This window comes from Chaetodon trifascialis, chromosome 22 (assembly GCF_039877785.1).
Source record: "Chaetodon trifascialis isolate fChaTrf1 chromosome 22, fChaTrf1.hap1, whole genome shotgun sequence".
NCBI lineage: Eukaryota > Metazoa > Chordata > Actinopteri > Chaetodontiformes > Chaetodontidae > Chaetodon > Chaetodon trifascialis.
This window is the reverse complement of record NC_092077.1, coordinates 14147976-14169720: the sequence shown is the minus strand read 5'-3', so window position 1 is coordinate 14169720 and position 21745 is coordinate 14147976. Positions and strand designations below refer to the sequence as shown.

Genomic DNA, 21745 nt, shown 5'->3' with positions numbered 1-21745 from the left:
GCTGAACCCACCCCCCACCTTTTCATCATTCTAACTGTTGCTTGTAAAAATAACTAAGTGCATTTGGCCATTTGGCAATGACAGAAATGTCTGCACAGTCAGAGGCCTCAGAGGCCTGTCACTCTGCACATTTATAGTCCAAATTATGTGGAGTGACTCGCTGTATGAGGGCATTATAATCATGTGACCGAGCCCACTGCATTCAGCAAACCCAGTGTGACGGTCATTACGGAAATTGATATTGAATGCTCAATCAATGCCAAGGAAGCTATTAAGTCGTGCCTGGGTATCAGGAAATCATTTAACTGTTTTGATGCCTGCTGCAATCATGGGCTGTTAAATGTAGTGTGTAACATGTGAAATGATATCCTTTAAAGCGTCACGTTAAGCAGCGTGAGAGTCCAATGATGCACTGCTGCTGTGCTATGTTTCTCTAAAGCCTGGACTGACATCGCATTTCTTTGGTTTGATGTAGATTTCATTATGATTATCTCATCAGATCACACGTCAGTTCTAATTTTATATTCGTGTCTCCTCCCCTCCATACCAAGTGTGTGTATGTGTCATATGAGAGTGCGTCCACAAGGACGGACATGACCACTACTGTATGTTGCTGTGTGTGTCAAGACATGCCTGCATCCTTATTTCCACCCATACTTGTGTGTGTGTCACTCTGTCCTTGCATTATAATGTCTTCAAATAAGAGGCTAATAACCCAGAGGATATGATCGTGCGTGTGCATGTGTGCGTGGGCAAGTGTGTTCTGCTCCAGTTTGTGTGTACTGTCATCCACCCATACATTAGTCTATTTCTCTCTTCCAAGGAAGCTTCTGCCTGTTTAACATATTGCTGTTTTCAAATCACTGGCAAAAGGACAAATCAATGCGTGTAAAGACATATTGAGGCAACACACGGTGAGCTAATGCACACTCAGTTACCACCTTTTCCACTCAAGCATAATCATAATAAACATAATGCATCATATCTTTTTCATTCTGGGCTTCCAAAGACACATGTAATGGTAAAAGGTTGCAGCCTGCTGCAATCACCAAAGACACTGAGGCATCACTCTGATGCTAACATTCATTTTACAATGATGTCTGTTTCACATCTGACGCTGTAAGGTCATAATGGACAAAACTCTCATTATATGGCTCTTAAACTTGTCCAAAAGACTTTAAGGCCGGCCACATTCTGTAATAGTATTCTTCATTATACTAGATTTCATTACTGTAGGCTAAATCTTGTTTGACTGGTGGCCTGTTCAGTGTGTTTCCTGTTTTATGTGCATGGAGAGGCTCCAGGAGGAAGAGATGGACAACAATCCACATGAAGTTACAGCCACATATGCGATTAAGTTTAGGTCAGCTCAATGTGAGACAATCACTCATTATGCAGAATAGTCAATTTCAGAATACTATGCATTGTATCACTGGATTAAAAGTGATGCATCAGTGTGTTAGCTTCACTAATGTTGCAGCTGGAAAAGGTGGGGCTAATTTCAACTCCTTTATGTGGGCTGGTAGCTGCCAATCCTATCGCCACGCTGCTAACGTGACTAAAAATCAAACTATACACAACACTGAGTTTGTATGATGAAAACAATCACAGAGAAAATCATGTTGACAGTGAAAGAAGCAATGACAAAGAAACGCATGAATGTAAGTATGTGAAGTATGTGCACACTGAAATAACTAAGAGCAGCTTCCTGCAAGCACATCGGACCCACCAAAAGACCTTCCATTAGCCGAGGCACTGACATTCTGTGCAACTGTCCTGAGAGGTCAGCGGGGTTAGCAATGAACGGGAGGGAAAGGAGCAGCTGGTGACCAGGGCAAAGAGGGAGCTAGAGTGTGCTGGCCACTGATTTGTTGGCATCTGGGCTATATATAGACTAGAATGGCCGAGCCCTGGTGTGGAACTGTACACTGCAGACAGTGCTGGGAGGCTGAGCTCGACGTGAGCTTGGAACGTACTGTAGATACTAGTGGTGACAGGGATAAAGAGAGACAGAGAGCAGAGTGGGAGGTGGTTGCTATGTATTACTATTTATAATAGAGGAATGAGTAGATGAGATGCATTGAATGTATGTGTTTGTGTGTCTCAACTCACATCCTTCATATATGTCCGTGGGGATGTGGACGGCGGTGGTGTTGTACGAGACGAGTCGTTTGAAGTCGGGGTCTATCTCAAAATCATCTGGAACATACCGGTTCTTCTTCCTCTTCGCTTCTTCTGTCTGATTAAGCTGCACAAAAGGAAAAAAAAGGTTTCAAAAGCATCTCGCAAAGCATTTTTTTGCCATTAGAGAGCTCTGTACATGTGTGCACACCCTCAGTTTGTAAACATACCGTATACACAGTCAGTTTCTTGTTACCCTGAATGACAAGGTGTCAGTGTTGAGTACTCACTGAAATGTCACTACTGACAGATAAAGATTGAGAAACTGAATTTTAGACAGTGAAACATAAACCCAGGCATCCATAGAGAAGGAGAAAGCAGGGAGAGGGGCTGTCAGTCAAATACAGAGTGACATTAGGGTGCTGTGGGTGTGTGGTTCTTTCCCACTGGGACAGTGGGGGGAATTAGATGCTGATCCCTGTTTATAAGAGCAGACAGATGACGTCTGAGGCCTGGGGAGCATTCAACGTCTCACGCGCAAACTCATGTGTTAGGCCCAAAACATGTACTGGTCATTGTGCACAAAAAATACCACACTGCATACTTTAGTGAAGTATAAACCCTACTTATGCAAGACATGCATATCTCCACATACAGTGACTGCCTTTCACAGATACTTAGAGGCTATCACTAAAATCTTCTGTCAGGTTTGTTGCCATGGTAATAATCTCAAGAGGGTTGGATATGGGTTGCTTGCAGTGTTTTATTTGAGAATATGCATCTCTAATCACACTGAGAGAATATGAGAGTAGTGGGATCAAGTTGTACTTACGTCCTCTTTGGCATTGTAGTAAACAATTTTTTCGACCTGCAAAGAGAATGAAAGAGAAACAGGTAAAGATGAGGAATGAATGATCAAATAGAGGAGGTACACGTCTTCGAAGAGGAACTCATTCCCAGGCTGAAAACTGCATTTTACACCCTCTCTGGTTGAAAGTTTCAGTGTTTTACCTGCGACCACAACCAGCATCAGCAACAAGTGTGGTTGGGTGTTGTGTTTCACCTGTAGTCACACCCAAACATGATGTCACAGCGTACAGATACACGCTGGAGGACACTTCTGCATCACTGCAGCATGGTGAGATGCCAAAACAAGATTTCCAGCTGCTGTAAAGTTGTTCTTTAAATACACAACTCAATGTACAAGCATCCAAATGGGTGCCAAAATATGTCCAATCTTATCAAGGATCAAATCCCACAATTTGGTGTCTTCTGTTCTTAAAACTGTACTCCATGAGGAATAAAGACTAAAAGCCTGAAGTCCCACTAGAAGCCGCATAACATTCACTATCAAAGTGCTGGATAGCACAACATACCCGAAATGTTACTATTCTTAGAGCCTTAGCAGTCGTGAGGCTAACATGTGAGGCTTGCTGTGAAGATGGCAGTTGTGGAAATGTCAGGGCACCATTAAAATCAAGTGGGTAGGTCCTGGGAGAATACACTTGGCAAAGTCAATGGCAATATGCAGTGCACGCAAAGCCGGCATTTTGATAGGTGGTGTAGGTGTTCGTAAAATGGAAAGTTTTAAACCTCAAAGGAGAAATTTCACAAAAGTGACAAAAGTACTGGCACTCCATCTGCAACTAATTTCATGAAATTTGGCCAGAAATTTCCACAGTACCTCATCTTGGACGGAAAAAGACCAAAGGCAATTAAAGTGATGGACAGACTAACAGATTGTTGCATGTGCTAAAGATATGTGCTTAAAAATAGCTTTTGTCTCATATAAAAACATGACATGAAGTAAGTATAACTATCATACTTTGTTTCCCGCTGTGGATATCATTTGAATCTTGCTATATTTTTTTGCAGGGCAGCGGTCTGTGTTTGACACTGAGGATCAGTGAAGTAAGTGGTGTTGTTTTGCTCTCACACTGCTGGACTTCCTGTCAGTACACAGGCTAGCAGGGTGCTAACGAGCTAGCCTAGCTGCTGACACAAGGGGGCCCTGGAGCTACGGAGCTGGTTCACTGACTCCCACCACCTGCCCACCACTTCTGGAGCTTCAACTCAAAGGAACCTGCGACAACTCCTGCCTCTGCTACTGTTGCCTCAGCTTAAAGGGAAATTTCACCATGTTCACGTGGAGTATAGTTAGGTAATTAGGGGCTTCTAGCCTCCACTGCTGGGCAGCCAGGGGGCATGCTAGAACAAAAACAAAACCTTGTTCACGTTGCTTCTTCTGTAAACTAGCTACAATGCGTGAAACTCTTGGACTCTTGGAGGTGCATAAAAGACATTCTTCAGGATCTGATAGAAAGGACCAGGAGCAGCAGGGCTGAGCGGACAGATTACCTATAAGTGAGTATTTTCGTCACCTAAAGCCTGTGGATGCACTATAACATTAAAAGTAAATGCAAAAGGCGGTATAAACTTTGACTGTTGTTCATGAGCAGCTATGATGTTAGACATCAATATTGCCTCAGCAGGCACTGAGGAATTTATTGCTTCAACTGACTACATTTACCATCAACATTGATTGGGAATCTACATAAAATGTGGCAAAAATTCCCTTTAATTTCCCTTTAAACAGTTTGCAAATAATAAGCAGTTAAGCTTAGTGACTGTAAACTGTGCCAAACGCTAGCAGCTGCTCTCTGCTTTGTTGTTTTTACTAGCATTTATGCAAGTTCAACTATACGCACAAAGAGTAGGTCTATTGCACATATGCTGATATGCACATGCAAGCAGAAAATATACACACAAAAGAGCTGATAGCAGGAGACTGTCCTATGATGTTTTCTGTCAGGTCATGTTACTGCAGACAATGTGCACCTTAAGAGGTGATGGTAGCACGACGGTCACACCATCACACCCCTCAGGGGAGGCTACTGTGTGCAAGAACACTTAATGTGTGAGAGATGGAGAACGACGTGTAGGAAGGGGAAGGGTTGAAAAATAAACTATGCTATTACTTATGTGGCATGTTGTGGTGGGTGTAATGTGTACTGCCAAATCAGTCTGGACAAGAAGATGCTTGTTAAAGTACTGCAATCCAATCTCTAGCAGGTGGAACTGCAGCTCATGTCTATGCTTGTAAAAACCAAATGACTCATTCAATATGCCATCCTCTCACTGATAACTCCAACATGACCTGCTCCCACCAGTTACAGTGCTTTTCCCTCACATTCACAGCAGCTGCACACACTGCTCTGTCAATGGAGTCATAAAAGATGACCTTTCTTTGCCTCAAATGAAACTTAATACAGGGGCAAAGAATGACATCTTCTGATGTTTATTTTTGCCACCTGCAAACCCACTCATACTTAAAAATGAGATCAAATAAGACTGCAAGAAGAACTAATATAAGAAATGTAATCAAATAACAAGATGCAGCTTGTATTTTAATAACAAATAGGGCCAAAGTCATTATATTACACTGAGCAGACCCATGCAGGTGTGTGGTTCTATTGCAGCAGTCACACCTTTTGAGTGTTTAAAAGTCAGCAGGGAGAGATGCCCAGTAGTACTGGCCTAGTTATCAAAGGTGAGAACAGACGCATGCGCATAAACACTCACACACCTCCAGCACACAGGATGCTCCACATGGTATTTCAAAGACTCTTAAATTACTACGACACAAATGCATGCAACATGTTGACATGCTTGAGAAGACCTACTTTGTGCACCATGTCTGTTTTCTGTTGGTGGTGTCATTTCAACTGATTGCAGTAATTATTTTTTTAGCAGTATGTACAATATTGTAAGTAAAAAGGAAATTGAAATGCTTTTTTTTTTTTTTCACAACATTTTCTGTCAAACCTGTTCAAAATTTGTGAAGGCTATTTCAGTATTGATTATAATGGTGTTGAAGTAGCTAAATTGCATACTGAATACATGGTATCACATTGTTAGGAAATACAAAATCCCACACAGGGTGCACGTATCCTGTGTTACAAGAATTTCCTGGTATATATTGACCTGCATAAAATAAGGGAGCCTGGGTGCTTTGTAAAAACATACAAATAAATTCCCACAAGTTCAACACAAAGAAAGCTCAGAAACGGCTGTATATCTTAGGGAAACACGAGAAAGCAAAATTCCCGTGCCAAGTTCTTGCTTACATTTCCAGAGAAGTGTAGGAAAGCATCCTGACATGCAACATCACAAACAAGCATGGGTTTGTGCACAGCCCAGAACAGGAAGGCTCTGCAGAAAAAACACCCAGAACATCATTGGTTTCCATCTACTGAGCATCAGTAATAAAGGACAATACCCTCCCCAGCCACAGCCTGCTCACCATGCTGCTGTCTGTCAAGTGATTCAGAGGAATCCACTGCATCCAGCATAAAAAGTAAGTTTTTCTTATGTAGCATAAGGGGACTACAGCTGGAATTTCATTATGCAAAGCTGTTTTGTGGAAAGACAAATAAATGTGCAGAGAGCATACATTAGCCTTATTCCAGTGTCAAAGGCTGATGCACAGTATAGGAAAAGACACATACTGTGTGTGCAGTGATGGTACACACAGGTTCATGTGAGGCTAACCTGAGTGTAAGAGGCTTGCCTGAGGCAGACACAGCACGGTCTGCAGTTACACTACAGCTGCGTTCACTACAACCATGATGGTTGTGCAAAGATGAGATTCTTATCTGTCAATTTAGACCCTGCAAATTTCCTGCTAAAAAAATACAAATCCCTGAACCCATTCAAGGCCTCAGTGTTTATCTTCAATCTATGTGGCTCTATAAACTCAATGCTAGATCATGATGTAACTTCAGTTATTTAAAACAATGGCTACTTCTCCCATGACATCACTGTGTCTCACAAGTCAACAGAGAAAGTCTCTCCTGACTCCAAAAATCCATTGCCAAAACATGGGCTTCCACATCAAATTACTTTTCCTATGAAGCAAATGAATAAGTGCTTGTCTGAAAGAGGCCAAGTCAAGCAACGACTCCACCTGCAACATTGCTTTGCATTAACATTTTAATCCACGCACACTTCAACCTCATGTGACTGAGCTCAGCATGACACCACTGAAGCTGGGGCGATAAGCAAGCCCTTCACTTTGCACAGCCAAGTGTTGAGTGGAGGTACAATGGACAGCAGGCTCGCATCTATTTCTGTGCTGCCAGCAAGAGCTAACCAGCTTGTTAGTGCATTATTTCATATTATACGGCCAATTTAGCGCTGCAAAACGTGCCTCATCCACTCGTTACACTTCAGCATGTACTATAAATACAGACGGCCCATCAGTATGAGTTAAGCAACCTACCTCAGGTATAGCTACACCAAACAGCAACCAGCAACTGGTGCAAACCAGTAAGGCTGGCAAGACATTGCTTTGTGCTCTTAGTGCTGAGTATCACCCACCTGTGCCTATTTATAATGCAAGAGAGATATTTAATTGGGTCAAGTGTTGCAGAAATCCCCATAACAGTGACCAAAAAATTAATTACGTTTGCTAGCCAAGCATCTCGGGCCAAAGGAATATCAAACTGATTGAGTAATAAATTAATCTATTCCCATAGAGGATATTGCCTTCCCTGTTTTCAATGTTTTCTTTCACTTGGTTTCTCAATGCAAACAGGGTGCACAGCTGAATAGTGGGAAACTTTTAATGGAAAAGAATCATAAGGTCTGGCAAACAACACTGAAGAGTTGTTTTTTTAAGCTATTAGGCTAAATGACGAGGTTGAATTTCTTTGAAGTTCTTCCACCGCCGTCTGTACACACAATATCATTTTTCATTTGCGAAACGGCTGCCGAGAGCGTGAGGGCTTTTCTCATTGCAAAGCAGGGGCAGGAAATTTGCAATTTGCATTTATTATGAAAAGCCCAGAGCTAAAACGCAGCATCACTGGCCGTGAACAGTTAAGAGCTGCATTGTAATTCTCAGACAGACAGACAGACAGACAGACAGACAGACAGACAGACAGACAGACAGACAGACAGACAGACAGACAGACAGACAGACAGACAGACAGACAGACAGACAGACAGACAGACAGACACTGTGGAACAGGGCAGTGAATTCATTGGAGCAGCAATCAGGAGAAGTAATTGAATGTGTAAAATAATACTGTCTTAATATTATTTGCATTACATTCCTTTCTAATGTATTGTTAATACTATGATTAATGGACAATATCAGGGAGTGAGCAATGTGTGTGCATGTGTAATCATCAGCACGCCTGGTTATTTTTGCCTATTATGTAAAATAATGAAATTCAGTCCTGTATTAAGTCATTACAGCGCTATTGTCATTGTAATGAGATTTGCCATCCAATTATTACAATCATATTGGCTCATGAATAACACGTCCCTCCTCGTCGGCTCCTCTTGTGGAGTTCACGGCATCACTTGATCTGTATGTAACGCAGCCCGTGTTAATGAACATATCAGACCAGCTCACTCACCTCGCTGTCGTCCCTCCACTCGTGCTCCATCTGAAACTTCTCTGCTTCTCTTGCCAGCTTCTGGGAGAAGAGAGAGGAATACAGTGCGTCAGACCGTGTTTAATATTCTCGTCAAAACTTAGAATTTAAGATTGTTTGGCTCTAAGGCTACTTTACTGTCATGGTAATAGCTCCCTCACTTTGTCTCTCTTTGTCCGAGGATGACAGTTTTTGCATTAGCCGGTTTAGAAATTTGAAAAGCCACGAGCAAGCCAGCTTTCAGAAGAAAATATGGATAATCAAACATCAGAGTTATACGTCAAGACATGGTATCTAACCCCATGGCAGCTCAAAGAGGGTGCTTCTGTTGCAGGAATAGTGTGTTCAAGGGAAAATACCCCATTTCCACCCTGCACCAGTAAGGTGTGAATTAGGACTAGCTGCAATGTTGCTCTAAAATTAGACATCCACCCATTCCATCTTTCCCCTGATCTGGTCCTAATGACTAGGTTAATGGGTTTATAATGGGCCCAGCTTTTAATCTGTACCTGGTCCAGAAACGTGCTGTACTATTAATTTCCCCTGGGAAATATCAAATCCAGCTCTTCCTGCTTACTCCTGGGCTTCAAGTCACACAGAAGGAGCAGTTATTTGATGGGGGCAAAGTAGTAAATTAATTTACGAAATGAGAAGAGGAGGGGGCTGAAACAATGAATTATTGAATCAATTCTGCTGTGAAATTAAACAAGACGGCCGCAAGAATCAGAGAAGCAGAACAAAGTGTGATTGTGAGTCGCATGCTGGGCTATTAGTCGCCGTGTTTGGACGCAAAATCAGACCTTAAACATGACAACAACTGTGCTTCTTTCTTTGCTTACAATTTTGGGATCACTCATCCAAAAGCACTAAAAATCTCTGTGGCCTTGTCGCCTCACTATCAGATAAAGTATATGTAATTGAATCAATCATCCATATTGACTCCAAACATCTAGCAGTCCATAAAAGATTCCGCAGGAACAGTGCCAACATTTTTTAGCCTCTTGTTCATACACTGCTCCTTCTGTCTTTCTCAGTGAAAGCTTACTGCACAATCAGCTGGCACAGAGGAAACGTTTTGATAATGAAAACTCCCTCCTGCAGATCTGGCTTCAGATGACTCGTTATGTCTGAACACCATGCCGTCCCATAATGCATGCCGGGGGCTCTGGTGGTCTGAAACCTCCGTTACCTCGACAGCCTTTCAGTTGTGTCTCATTAAAGGGGAAATTTAGCAGTAGCTGTCAGAGACAGTGGGACCTCGCAGCTAGCATGTGTGTGTCTGTGTGGTGGAGGCAGGGGAGAGAAGCTTCACTGCATTTTGAATACTAAACATGTTTGTGTGTGTTAGTGTGCACTGGAAAAATGCATATGCCACTTAAGGGGGAAAATAATTGGGCTATATATTTCTATGACATTTCTGGGATAATCCTCCCAATTGGTGTTTGTGAGTCTCCATGCATCCACACTCTTGTTCTTTTGAGGAATACGGCTCCTGACAGGTGGGTTATGGTGGTCTTTTTCCTGCACATGTGCAAACACAAAATGCCTTGCAGATTTAGTTGCCAGTTACCAATGACTCCGCAGCTACTAATGGGAATATAATGTTGATTTCCAGTCAGGACATTATTGGTGCAAAGAGAGATCGGGGTGTGTGTTTCAATCAATCTAATAAACTGCTTATCTGATGCTGTGGTCACAAAGCCATCAATGGTAATTTAGTCTAGAAGCGCTTCTATTCAAGCTCAAAGCAGCATCAAACACAAGAAGAGGCCCAAAGGTTTTTTTTGTGTATTTCTGAGCTCCAAACAAAAGCAATTTGCAAAAAATTACTATCAAAAGTCACTATATTCACAGGTGAGGGTCAGTCATTGCAATCACATTTTCATGCATCGCACACGTTTCTTTGGGAATAGTCACTTCAGTGCAAATAAATAAATCCACACTGATTCTTTGACTAAAGGCTGATGTTTGTCCAGTTATTTTTCTCAGACTCACACACACAGCTACATTGATATCATATGGGCCTGTGAGTGCCTGCAAAACCCTTCTACACTGTAAAACACTACAGAATAATTCAATGGAATCAACTAATTTTTTAGAGTGAACTGAATATCAATATAACTTCTAATAATTTCAAGTTAATTCAACTTAAAATGTATGGTTTTTATTTTTAGACCACTTCAGAAGACAAGCTCTTTTAATCCAGAATGATGAGCTGAATGAACGTACCCCTGCAAGTTCACTCTACTCATTAAATTAAGTTAAAGAAACATGAGCAGCACATTGGCGGATTTCCCAGCATGCATTGTTTGAGAGTTAAAACTCTCTAGAGAGAGCACACTGTCACAGGATTGGCTTCATTTATGAAAATGTGTTTTCCATCCATCCTCTCTAACTTACAATTCTTTAACAACTTGCAATAAGTCTTCTTCCCCTCCTTATTCCTCCTTATTTTGTATTGTTTTCTTCCGTTTACTTTGTTATTTAACTTAAAGTAACGTATGTGCAGGTGCGACCTGCTGTCTTTGACTCCTCTCAGACAACAGTTACAGCTGTCAGGACAGATCTGCAGCAGCTGTGCACACGCACACACACCTGCTCACAGACACACGCACACACCTGCCCACAATCACATGCGAACACACACACACACACAAACACATCCACACACAGTTATGTTTCCATCACTTTTGGAGACTCATCACTACTCTCCTAACTCAAACCTTAATCCAATACTTCATCCTAAAATTTAACGATTTTGTCCCCAAAGGAAAGACGAGTTCTCACAATGTGAGAAGTAAATGTCCACGCACGCTCACACACACACACACACACACACACACACACACAGGCACACAGAGCTACAGGCACTCATTAATGAGTGTCTCTACAGCAGATCGAGAGGTCAAAGTGTCAAATGTCAGCAGCTGGTGTCCTTTCTTCCACGTATCTGCTCTTTCATGCTAATAAAACCAGCACGGGCTCGTCACACCTCTAAGTGGCATCAGATTTACAGTGTTTCACAGATTTTATATCTGGTGGAGCCACGTCAACCACGTCAAAGGAACGGGGATGCAACAGAAATTCACAAAGCTCTGACGGATCCCTAACTATAGCCTCTCTCTCTAAAGTGCTGGAAGTCATGAGAATTAATAAACACGACAGGAATATGGACTTGCTAATGAGCAGGCATTAAATTTTATGATATCAGCAAGCTGCTATAGAATGACTAATGAGAGCACACTGCTGAGTTACAGAACGGATAATGAAGATGATATAAGTCTGGTTCATGCGGTGCAGCTTTATGCTTGAGAATAAAGAGCCAGCTTGTTGTTTTAGTTCCTGCGTGGAGAACACATCAAACTCCGGCGGCACCTCTTTGTTTTAAATTGCTGATGGGGACAAACCCTTTTGTTTCCTTGTTGTCAAATACACTTAATGTGTGCAGTCATTGGAGGAGAAAAGACCTGTAACTGAATATGAGGTTTACTGCCCAGGCACTAAAACTATTCTGTATTTGAAAGAGACAGATATAAACAACAGAGAAAACTGGGCTGTATTACTAACAATGAGCAAGTGGGAAAAAGTGTTTAACAAGCTGCAAGTGTCCACTTCACAACAGATGCCTCATAAATCCACTGTGTGCACATGCACAGAATGAGTGTGTGTATCTTCATTTTTGGAGGAAAATGAATCATGTCCACTGTAATGCTGTAAATCTCCTACTGTTGTCACACAAATATCCAAATGGGATGATTTTTCATAAAATATGTAATAAAGCAAGTAAAAATCACACACTGTATGTATAAACTCAGTCCTAGAAAGTACACATAAAAGGCGTTTTGGTGGAACAATGTTTTATATTTAACTGAGAAACACATTTTGTGCTTCCGCCTAAACGTGACAATATTGAAATTAATAAATGTGACAAATGATTTGTGATCCTAAGTGCTGTGATATCTCTCGCTCAGTTCTCATCAACTGCTCTTGCACAGAGCATTTTTATGGGATTTCTAATGATCAATCACAACTCAAACTACGTTATAATGGAGGACAACCTTGTCTAATTTAGATGAGTCTTCATGTCTGAAGGCGGGAGGAGTGTTTGAAGGGATGGAGAGCGCTTTCTCGCACACGTACATGCGCAATGCACAAATCTCCCTCAGCTGTCCAAAAGCATCCTTTATGTCTGTGATCTAAGAACAGTGGATAATTGATTCAGAACATGTAAAACACACCGAGATGCACTGTGTAAACACGCCTGTCCTTCCTGACACACGTTCCTGGCACTCTGATTAGAGCATCCAGTCCTGCCAGGACAGAACACACACACACACACAAACACACACACCTGCAATCTCACTGATGTGTAGGGAGGCACGGGAGAGCAGAGGAAACATGAGCATCTGCTGTTGTGACTGGCAGCACTTTAGTCAGATCTATCCTGCTCAGCCTGTAGGGAGCCAGGAGGAGAGTGGTGAGAAAGAAAATGGGGAGAGAGAGATTTGCTCACTCACACTCTCTCTCTCTCTCTCACACACACACACACACACACACACACACACACACACTCAGGCAGACTGACACAAGAAAGAAAACAACTTTGCAGTACAGTAACTGCATGTAAGTTAACAAGTTATCCCTCTTTACTACAAGGCTGCTCTTTCAGACAGAAAATAAGCCTCAACAAGCAACTTCCCAGGAAGTGACTTCTTAGCGATTGGCGCTAGTCTTGCCATCCACTGCTGTGCGCTGGTTTGACAGCTCATCTCTCCTGCAGCAAACTCTTCCAGCCGAACACGCTATCTGTGTGCCAGCTGGCTGCAAACATCCCCCAATTACAGCTGCACCCGACTGCAGTGTTGACATGGCGGTTCTGCACATGTCCTGATGTCACAGTTCCTATCACCTTGGATTTGGGTTTTAAAATCACTCTTTAGTAATCACAAGATAAATTGGCCTGATGCAGCCTCCTTTAGCTCCCAACTTTAACTGCGATCGAGCTGAGACAGTGTTTTGGCAACAATGCTTTGAGTGGATTTACTGTCAGCGATAATTTCACACCCCAGTTTGTTTCAGTTTCAGCGCTCATCACACCGAGCTGTTGTTGATATATCAAGCTGCCAAGAAAAAAAACTGGATTCTGCAGACAAAAAAAATTGTCAACAATGTCAACTATCATTTTGCACATCGCATGACGACACGTTTATTCTGTAGCACAGCTGCTGCTGTCTGTGCCTGCATGGGACCGAATATGACGGAGAGCCGCAACGAGCAAGACACATCAAATGTACACAGCCTCTCTGTATGCATATACTGTACGTCTGATAAGTTTCATGTAGGAAAACAGAGATGACAAACACAAAGCTGGAGCCGCGGAGACACACAGAGAGAGCGACAGCTGGGCTGACAAAAACAGCCAGACACACAATGCACACACACATACACACACTCCAGGAAGTGGTGAATAATGAGTCACTGGTGGCCAAAATCAGACACACACACACACTCCATCTCTATCTCACTGACTCAACAATCTCTGCAACAGTATAGATATCAAATATTAATAGCTTTTGGTGAGAGCGACAGAAATATGTTTGCACAACGTTGCATCACACCAAACTAGAGATTCCTTAAAAAATCCCTATGTTCTAACATTTGTGTCAAACATGACTACTTGGTTTGCAGAGAGGTTTCTGTGAGCTGGTAAAATATGTAATGTGCACAGCCCCCGTAACTGTTTATACGTGGTGTTTATACATTGTTTGCTAAGCTTGCTGTTTTTAAACATGTTTCATACTCCTCTAGCATGCAAATGTGGAGCAGGAAAGCAGCCACTCTGGCTCAAAGCACAGCGGCCTGAACTATCTATGATGCAGTGCACTATTAAGTGCCCTTAAAATGGAAATAAACAAAAACAAAAAAATAATTTGTATTTATTTTTTTCATTCTGGTGTGTTCCATAAATACATAATTGATTACGAGCTCCAGTAGCAACATACTCTAGTGCATTTCAATCTCCTGCCCCACTGTAGCCCCGGATGCCATCAGCATAAATTACCTGGCAATAATAACTCCTGGGCATGTGACGCTAGTAGAAAAATTTATGTTGTTTATTCAGCAATTTTGGGATGATAAATTTGAGCAGCACCTCAATGTGACAGATTCTTGGAAAATGTGTAATCACGTGAAGTGACAGATTGTGTAATGGGCTCTCTTCAGAATTGAAACATTACGTCTTGATCTTTGACTACAAGTGGATATGCACTCGTGGGAAACTGTACAAGGGAATCTGTTTTCACTTTATTGTACAACTTAATAAAATAATGTGTGAGCAAGGAGCCTAATGAGCCTATGTGCGTGTGTATGTGCGTGTGTGTTTCTACTCTGTGATTAGGGCTTTAACAGCAGTGTCTAATGACTCACAGCATGTCATCCAGTGTCAGTTTAATAACGCACTTCCAGACACTGGAGATCAGTGACTCCTCTGTAATTACGCACCACGACATAACACAGCGCTTAAAAGAGCCCTATTCAAGAGCTCGCACTCTTGCTCTCATCCTTTTTAGACAATTTAATGAACACGAATGCTACTAGAGAGGCAATGTTGTGTTTAATGCATAAATATGACTGTGGCGAGCGAGGGTGCGTGAATGAAAGTGCCCTGTGAAAGAGACTGAGAAGAGATTCACTTTGGGAGTGAGGAACCTGTTTATGATGCCCACGTTGCTTAGCGACCAGGGTGTCATGGTAACCTGCCGCATCTGCGGTCCATGCACTGTGGAGAGCGAGGACTCCCATGCGACGGCAACACAAGAGACCCGAGACGTTTTGTTCATTATCTTGCCATTGTAGCGTCGACCATCTTTTTCCTTTGCAATTAAGACTCGCCTCAAACCTGCCTCTCTGCACCGGTGCCAGCGGCCCACTCACAATTAAGAACATTTGGTTTCCTATGGATGGAAACCCACGCTCAGGGTGATTTAAACCAACGCACAAAGCCAAGTTTGCAAAACAACTGTTGTTTTTGTTTCCAAAATGGCCACCAGTTGTGGCTCAGACTCTGGTGTGCAGCCAAAGCCTTTTTGGATCTGCTGCCAAAGCACTAATGCGATCCCAGGCATGTGATAACCCTCACCAATCAATATTCAAACAGCACAGTCCTCCGCTGTCTGTTCTGTAGTTCTGCATTGTCTCTTCCCCTCATGCTCTCCCTTTCTCTCTTGGGTGGTCACTTTCTTTATCTTTTTCTTTTACTTCGCTCAAGAAAATTGTCTCTGGAAACAAAGAAGCTCGCTCTGTCTTATTGCTTATTCTTCCTTTTATTCTCCTTCTCTCTTTGATTTTAATCACAACGTTTTCTCTGCAGGTCAGTCTGCTCTTCTCTGTGCAGGCGGACTGTCTGGGGGAGGTCTTGGCAGGCCGCCACGTCCCCCGAAGCGGGTGCTTTTGTCAACAAGCATCCCTCAAGGTGGGTGCAAAGCATTAGAGGGAGTTCCTTGAAGGCACTCACGCAGAATAACCTTCCCCTTGTCCCAACAAGTCAGTCCTCTCTCTCCAGTTTTAGGTCATCTTGCGACCAGCCATCAGCTAGAGTAATTCTCACTGGCTCTTTAACGTCATAGGTAAGGGAAATAAAGGACAAAGGATGTGTCAAAACGTTTGCAGTCATATCATACTGGAACAGCTGCAGTAACATTTCGGATGTACAACCCTGATTCCTATAAAGCCTGTTTGTCTGCAATTAACCCCCTTTAATTTCAGTTATTTTTATGTGGAATTATTTAGATATGGATTTATATTATATTTAGATCCCAATTTTACAGATACAAAGTAAGTGACCAGCCTGATACTGACACCAACTACCTCAACCTACTGGCACAGCGTTCTCTCATTGTAAACCAGGACATACAACCTTTTGCATTTTAAAAGACTTACAGAACCACATTTCATGATAAATGAACCGCTCTGGAGGTCTCTGCCGGTGTCACCGTAGGAAGACGAATGACCTATTCCACTGGTGGAAGTTAACCACAGGCCCCATCAAAGAGTATTGGTTAAGAGGGATGATTCAATTATTGATGAGAACAGAGTCAGAAGTGGCCTGGATATCAGAGAGAGGTGATCTGCTGTCAAGGCAGGTTAAAAAAAGAAGCTCAGGTCAATGTAATGAACGAATGGACGAAAGGTGTGTGTGTGTGTGTGTGTGTGTGTGTGTGTGTGTGTGTGTGTGTGTGTGTGTGTGTGTGTGTGTGTGTGTGTGTGTGTGTGTGTGTGTGTGTGTGTGTGCACGCGCCATCTGTGTGAGTTCATTCACAATTAATCAACAGACTGCACCTACATGGAACAGTTTTACATAATTATAATACAAGAAAAGATAAATGTATTCTGTTAAAGTCACAGAAAAAAAAAGTGTAATGAAATTACAGATACATTTAGTAATAAAGGGGATTATTAGCATGATTACAATATTACAATACATTTTAAAATAAAGTATGATACACCACCATGCACATGCACGCAAATCACAACACTTCATGAGTCTCACAGCACCAGAGTTAATCCATTGATTGATTCATTCATTCATTCATCACGGCCCATAGTGAAATGAATGCATGAAAAACATCACAGTGAAGTGCAAGTTACACCTTCCAGCTGTGAAAATGAGGACTCTGCATCTAATTTAAAGACACTTTTAAAGGTAAAACCACCCGCCAGCGTTAACTATGACTAATGACCACGGTGATGCTGGTGATGTGGGTAAAAACACAAACCTCAGACTGGAATAAGTTTATGTGTGAAGAGCATACTTAGTAAAGTACATTTAAATATGCATAATTACTTACTTGCAAATAACACAATTCATTCAACAATGTTATATTTATTTTTTCTTGAATTTATTTGCATATTTGGCAAATAAAGTAACAAAGGTAACAAAAAGTAATCAAGTTACGTTATCACTGTCATTCATTTATACATTTTGTGATACATTTTTTTGAACAGATAATTAGTAACTGTAGTGGAATTAATTTTTAAAGTAAGCCTCCCAACTCTGGTAATGAGGGAGGCAATTGCAGCACAGTGCAGTGGAGGAGGATCTGAGTCATCACCACACAAAGAGACACAAACTGAGTAAGAGGAGGAAAACAGTGCGGTGAGGCTGCTCGTCCTTTGGTCACTTTCTTTCTTTAAGTCATTAAGTAAAAAATAAACTTTTAAAGCTATTGCTAATGCGCATTGCACATCTGGGTTTTTGCTGTTCTCCTGATATATTCATGATGATTTTATATTTTTGGTGATTTAATGTCGACAGCCTGATGCGTTCAGGTACTAGCAAAAATTCTGAACTCATGTCTTTCCCTCCAAATCAAAATACAAGAACATTTCTAGACAATTAATCATCATCTGTCCCTTTCAACTCACGTCTCCAGTCTCTCCCTCTGCGACCCATTCATTTTTGAAAGTTAGGTGACCAGAGATGCACGTGCACCCCTGCAATACATGCTAAAGAAAGATGGATACTGTAACAGAAGCTGGAACACGGCCGGGTTCAGGAGAAAAACTGTTGCTAACTTGATGAAGAAAAGCAGATGCACACTTGTAGCATCACACAAAAGACACTTTTAATGGACTGTACGAGCAGATGCTTCAATTTTCCTCGGAGAAAACAGTTTTTTCCGAGAGAGGTGACAAATCCTTTCAGGGGCAAACATTTTTAAATTGAATTCATGTCTCAGGAGATGCCAAGTTTCCTCTAAACGCATCAGGGTGAGAAACTGCTTAATATGATAAAGATTTCAATGCAATTAGACACCAACTTCAGCAACTTATAATACAATAAAACATCCTTCTGTGCTTTTAATGTTGCCGCTGGAGTGATTACTAAGGTTCCATTCAGTTAGCTATATCTAGATATGTTTATATGTGCATAATAATACCTCTGCTGCAGGTAAGAAAAGCAACGGTCTTGCAAATTGCATGAATGGTAAACAGTAGAATATGATTAAAACAACCCTGATGTGCTGGTTTATTTTTAACACACACTGCAGCATCACAGCTATGATGAGCATAATGGCCTAAAGAGGAAAGAGAAGTTGGAGATGGAGACGACAGGCAAGGGGATCAAATTTTAAAGTGCAGCATTTCCTTACTTTCAGAAGAATTTATCGCCCATGTTCAAACTGTGCCACACAGACACACACACACCCACACACATGCACTCAAAAGGGAAGAAATAAGAAAGGACAGACAGGGAGAAAAGAGGAACACAGGCGAAGGCAAAAATGGGAAAATTGGAATGAAGAGTGACAGAGAATCGGGGTGAAGTTATGGGAGAGGAAGTTATGAGGGAGATGTGAGCGATGAGGATGGAAGGGGGAATGACAGAAAGAAGACGCAGCGCAGGAGATATAAAACGCCATACGTGTCAAAAATGGAGAACCAGAGGGGAGAGAGAGGCTTTCAGGGATGTGAACAAAGGCTCGGGGAGGCGAAAAAGGTAGGAAAGGTGATTGCACCTGTGTGTGTGTGAGCATACAGATCTCCAGTTTGCACAGCCGGTGAGTCTGTAAAGGTTCAGCGAAGGTAATCTCCAGAGTTGTATCAGCACGGAAGCTCAGCTACAACAGCAGCCGCCTAAAGAATCTGACTCATCTTCTGAGGCATCAAAGAGATCTGGGGGACAATTCTCAGTCTGGCTCACACACACACACACATACATCAATATCTCCCTCTAAAAAACTGAACTAATCAGCTCCAGCACATTGCAGATGGCAACAAGAATTTCAAGGCTTTTGTCTGAGGTAAAAAGTTCTGCAGTTCTCGCGGTGGTGTCTTTCCTGTTGAGGATTCCAGTTTCACTTGACGTTCTTTTAAGGCCAATGCACACTGAATGCTGAATACTGTGGTGCAACATGAAAGAGGCAAATTCTTTGATCAGCCATGAGTGGTTTGGAAACAAAATTATCTCCCCAGTCAGATCGGCAACACTTTGGGAACGTTGAAATGGTCGAGACAGACGGGTGGGGAGGGATGTTCCAAACACTGAATAAAAGAGTGAGAGACCTATACGTTTGCAGCCTTTTCATGCTGGTACATGAACGCTGAGGAAGGACAGAAGACAGCAGATCTATCTACATAACTATCTAGCCAGAAAAGTACTTTTATATACTGGCTGCTGCGGCAGATTAAAACCTAACAACAGTGCAGAAACATGGCTGATACAAATCTAGATTTCTAGGACATCTTTGCTGGATTTTTCTGAATGACATACAGTAATGTGAGGGAAGGCTATACAGACACGAGCAAGAACAATACAACTACAGTAAAGCAAAAACTCACATAACTGGCAAGTTAAGTTAAAACAAACTGGAATTATTTTTTAAGTCTTGCTGACCGAGATTGGAGACTCCCAACTGGGTGGACTTGTACAGTTGCCTGGGGGTGTGTGGGAAGACTGTGGATTGTAGACAGCTGCTCCTCAATTAATTTGCAAAAAGGAGAAAATATGATTTGGTAATTGGACCTTGATTCCAAAAAAGTTGCAAAACATCAATAAAACAAAATGTGATAACTTGCTGATCCTTTTTTAACATAAACTCAAATGAAAACTACATATTTAATGTCTCACTTCATTGATTTTTGTAAATATCTGCTTATCCTGAATTTGGTGCAGCAACACGTTTCAAATACGTTGGGACAGGAGCAACTAAAGACTGGGAAAGATGTGGAACGCTCCAAAAACACCTGTTTGGATCATTCCACAGGTAAACAGGCTCATTGGTAACAGGTGAGAGTATCATGATTGGGTGCGAAAGGATATAACAACATGCCCTCAGGAACATTTCATAAAACAGTTGTCGGTAAACACAGTTGGTCTGCAGATAACTGCGTTCTCTTTTTATTACCATAAATCTACTCCATGTGACATTAGGGTGTACTGTTTCTACAGCTGCCATTGCTAAAATCTTGTGTTTAACAGCTGACAGTCTTGGGAAGTGTGATTCTTGTCTTGTACATGACCCAAGACAGAGTTAGACCCACTGTGACTATAATAATAATAATATGAAAATGAAAAATCTGTCTTCCTCTAAGTAGCTGCAGATGCCAACATTAAAGAGATTGCATGTCAAGGGAGCACCGCTGTCAAACGCAGCCACTGAACTGAGGTGACAGTATGGGCAGATGTCAGATTGACAGACAGCAAATCCAAGCGGGCCACTGATTAAGTTAATGACAGCTGCCATCATTCTAATGAGACTGTGAACACACACACACCCAAACACACACAAACACAAAAAAAATAAACACTTGCAAAGCAGAGCCAGAGGAGACAAGCTGCCCTAGTGTAAAGAGAAATGCCACCAGCCAGAGAGGCAGTGTCTGTCTGGCTTATTTCAGGCACAACGCAGCCTGCACTGTACAGCTGCAGGCGGTGGAAATACAGACGAGTCAGTGGCTTTTAAAGCGCTCTGGCACGACGTCTTACAGTATTCATCCCAAATTTTGTTCTGGGATGGTAAGATTTTCTTTTTTCTCTAGACATGCAGATAATGTGACATCGTAACGAAGATCCAAAGAGAAAGAGATGAAAAACAGCCTCTATAGTTAATATAATGTGAAGATAAATAGAAACGAATCCATAAACAGGCAGAGCTTATTGGCTGTAACACTGAGTTGAATTTATAGGTGCTTATATGCACCCACGGCACCACAACAGACCCTTTCCACAGGAGATCTTTTGGCTTGTCGAAGCAGGAAGTAGAATTAATAACATTAATGATGGCTGCATTCCATTTAGGTCAGCCAGTTCCAGGGCTCACTCACTCACTGATATCGCTTACTGGGACGCTTGATGCAATAAAGCCATCATTACTGCTATACACCTGCGCTTTTCCCGCTGAAAAACCCGCTCATGCAGCTGCTGCTGCAGATCTTTCAAAAACCAAAAGAAGCGACCACACACACTTAAGTGTTTGCACTGACTTCCAGTAAGTCACAGAATAGACTTTAAAACAGAGCTGCTTGTTTATGATCTACTAAATGGCACAGGACCAAAATACGTCTCAGATATGTTTCAGCAGTGTACACCTGCTCAACCGCTCAGATCAGCGGAGAGAAATCTGTCGGTGATACGTACTGTCAGAATAAACATGGTGAAGCAGCTTTTAGCTTCTATGCAG

The 21745-nt window shown here is 42.0% G+C and overlaps 1 protein-coding gene across 2 annotated transcripts in view; it reads right to left on the bottom strand.

The window, feature by feature from the left end:
• LOC139350314 (voltage-dependent calcium channel subunit alpha-2/delta-1-like) overlaps positions 1–21745 on the bottom strand; it is an 88831-nt gene that overhangs the window by 44808 nt on the left and 22278 nt on the right. For both annotated transcript variants that reach the window (XM_070991568.1, XM_070991569.1), the window contains exons 4-6: positions 8547–8606; positions 2954–2989; positions 2113–2248 (exon numbers count right to left, since the gene is read on the bottom strand). In XM_070991568.1, coding sequence (XP_070847669.1) covers positions 2113–2248; positions 2954–2989; positions 8547–8606 — 232 coding nt within the window. The remainder of the gene's footprint in view (positions 1–2112; positions 2249–2953; positions 2990–8546; positions 8607–21745) is intronic.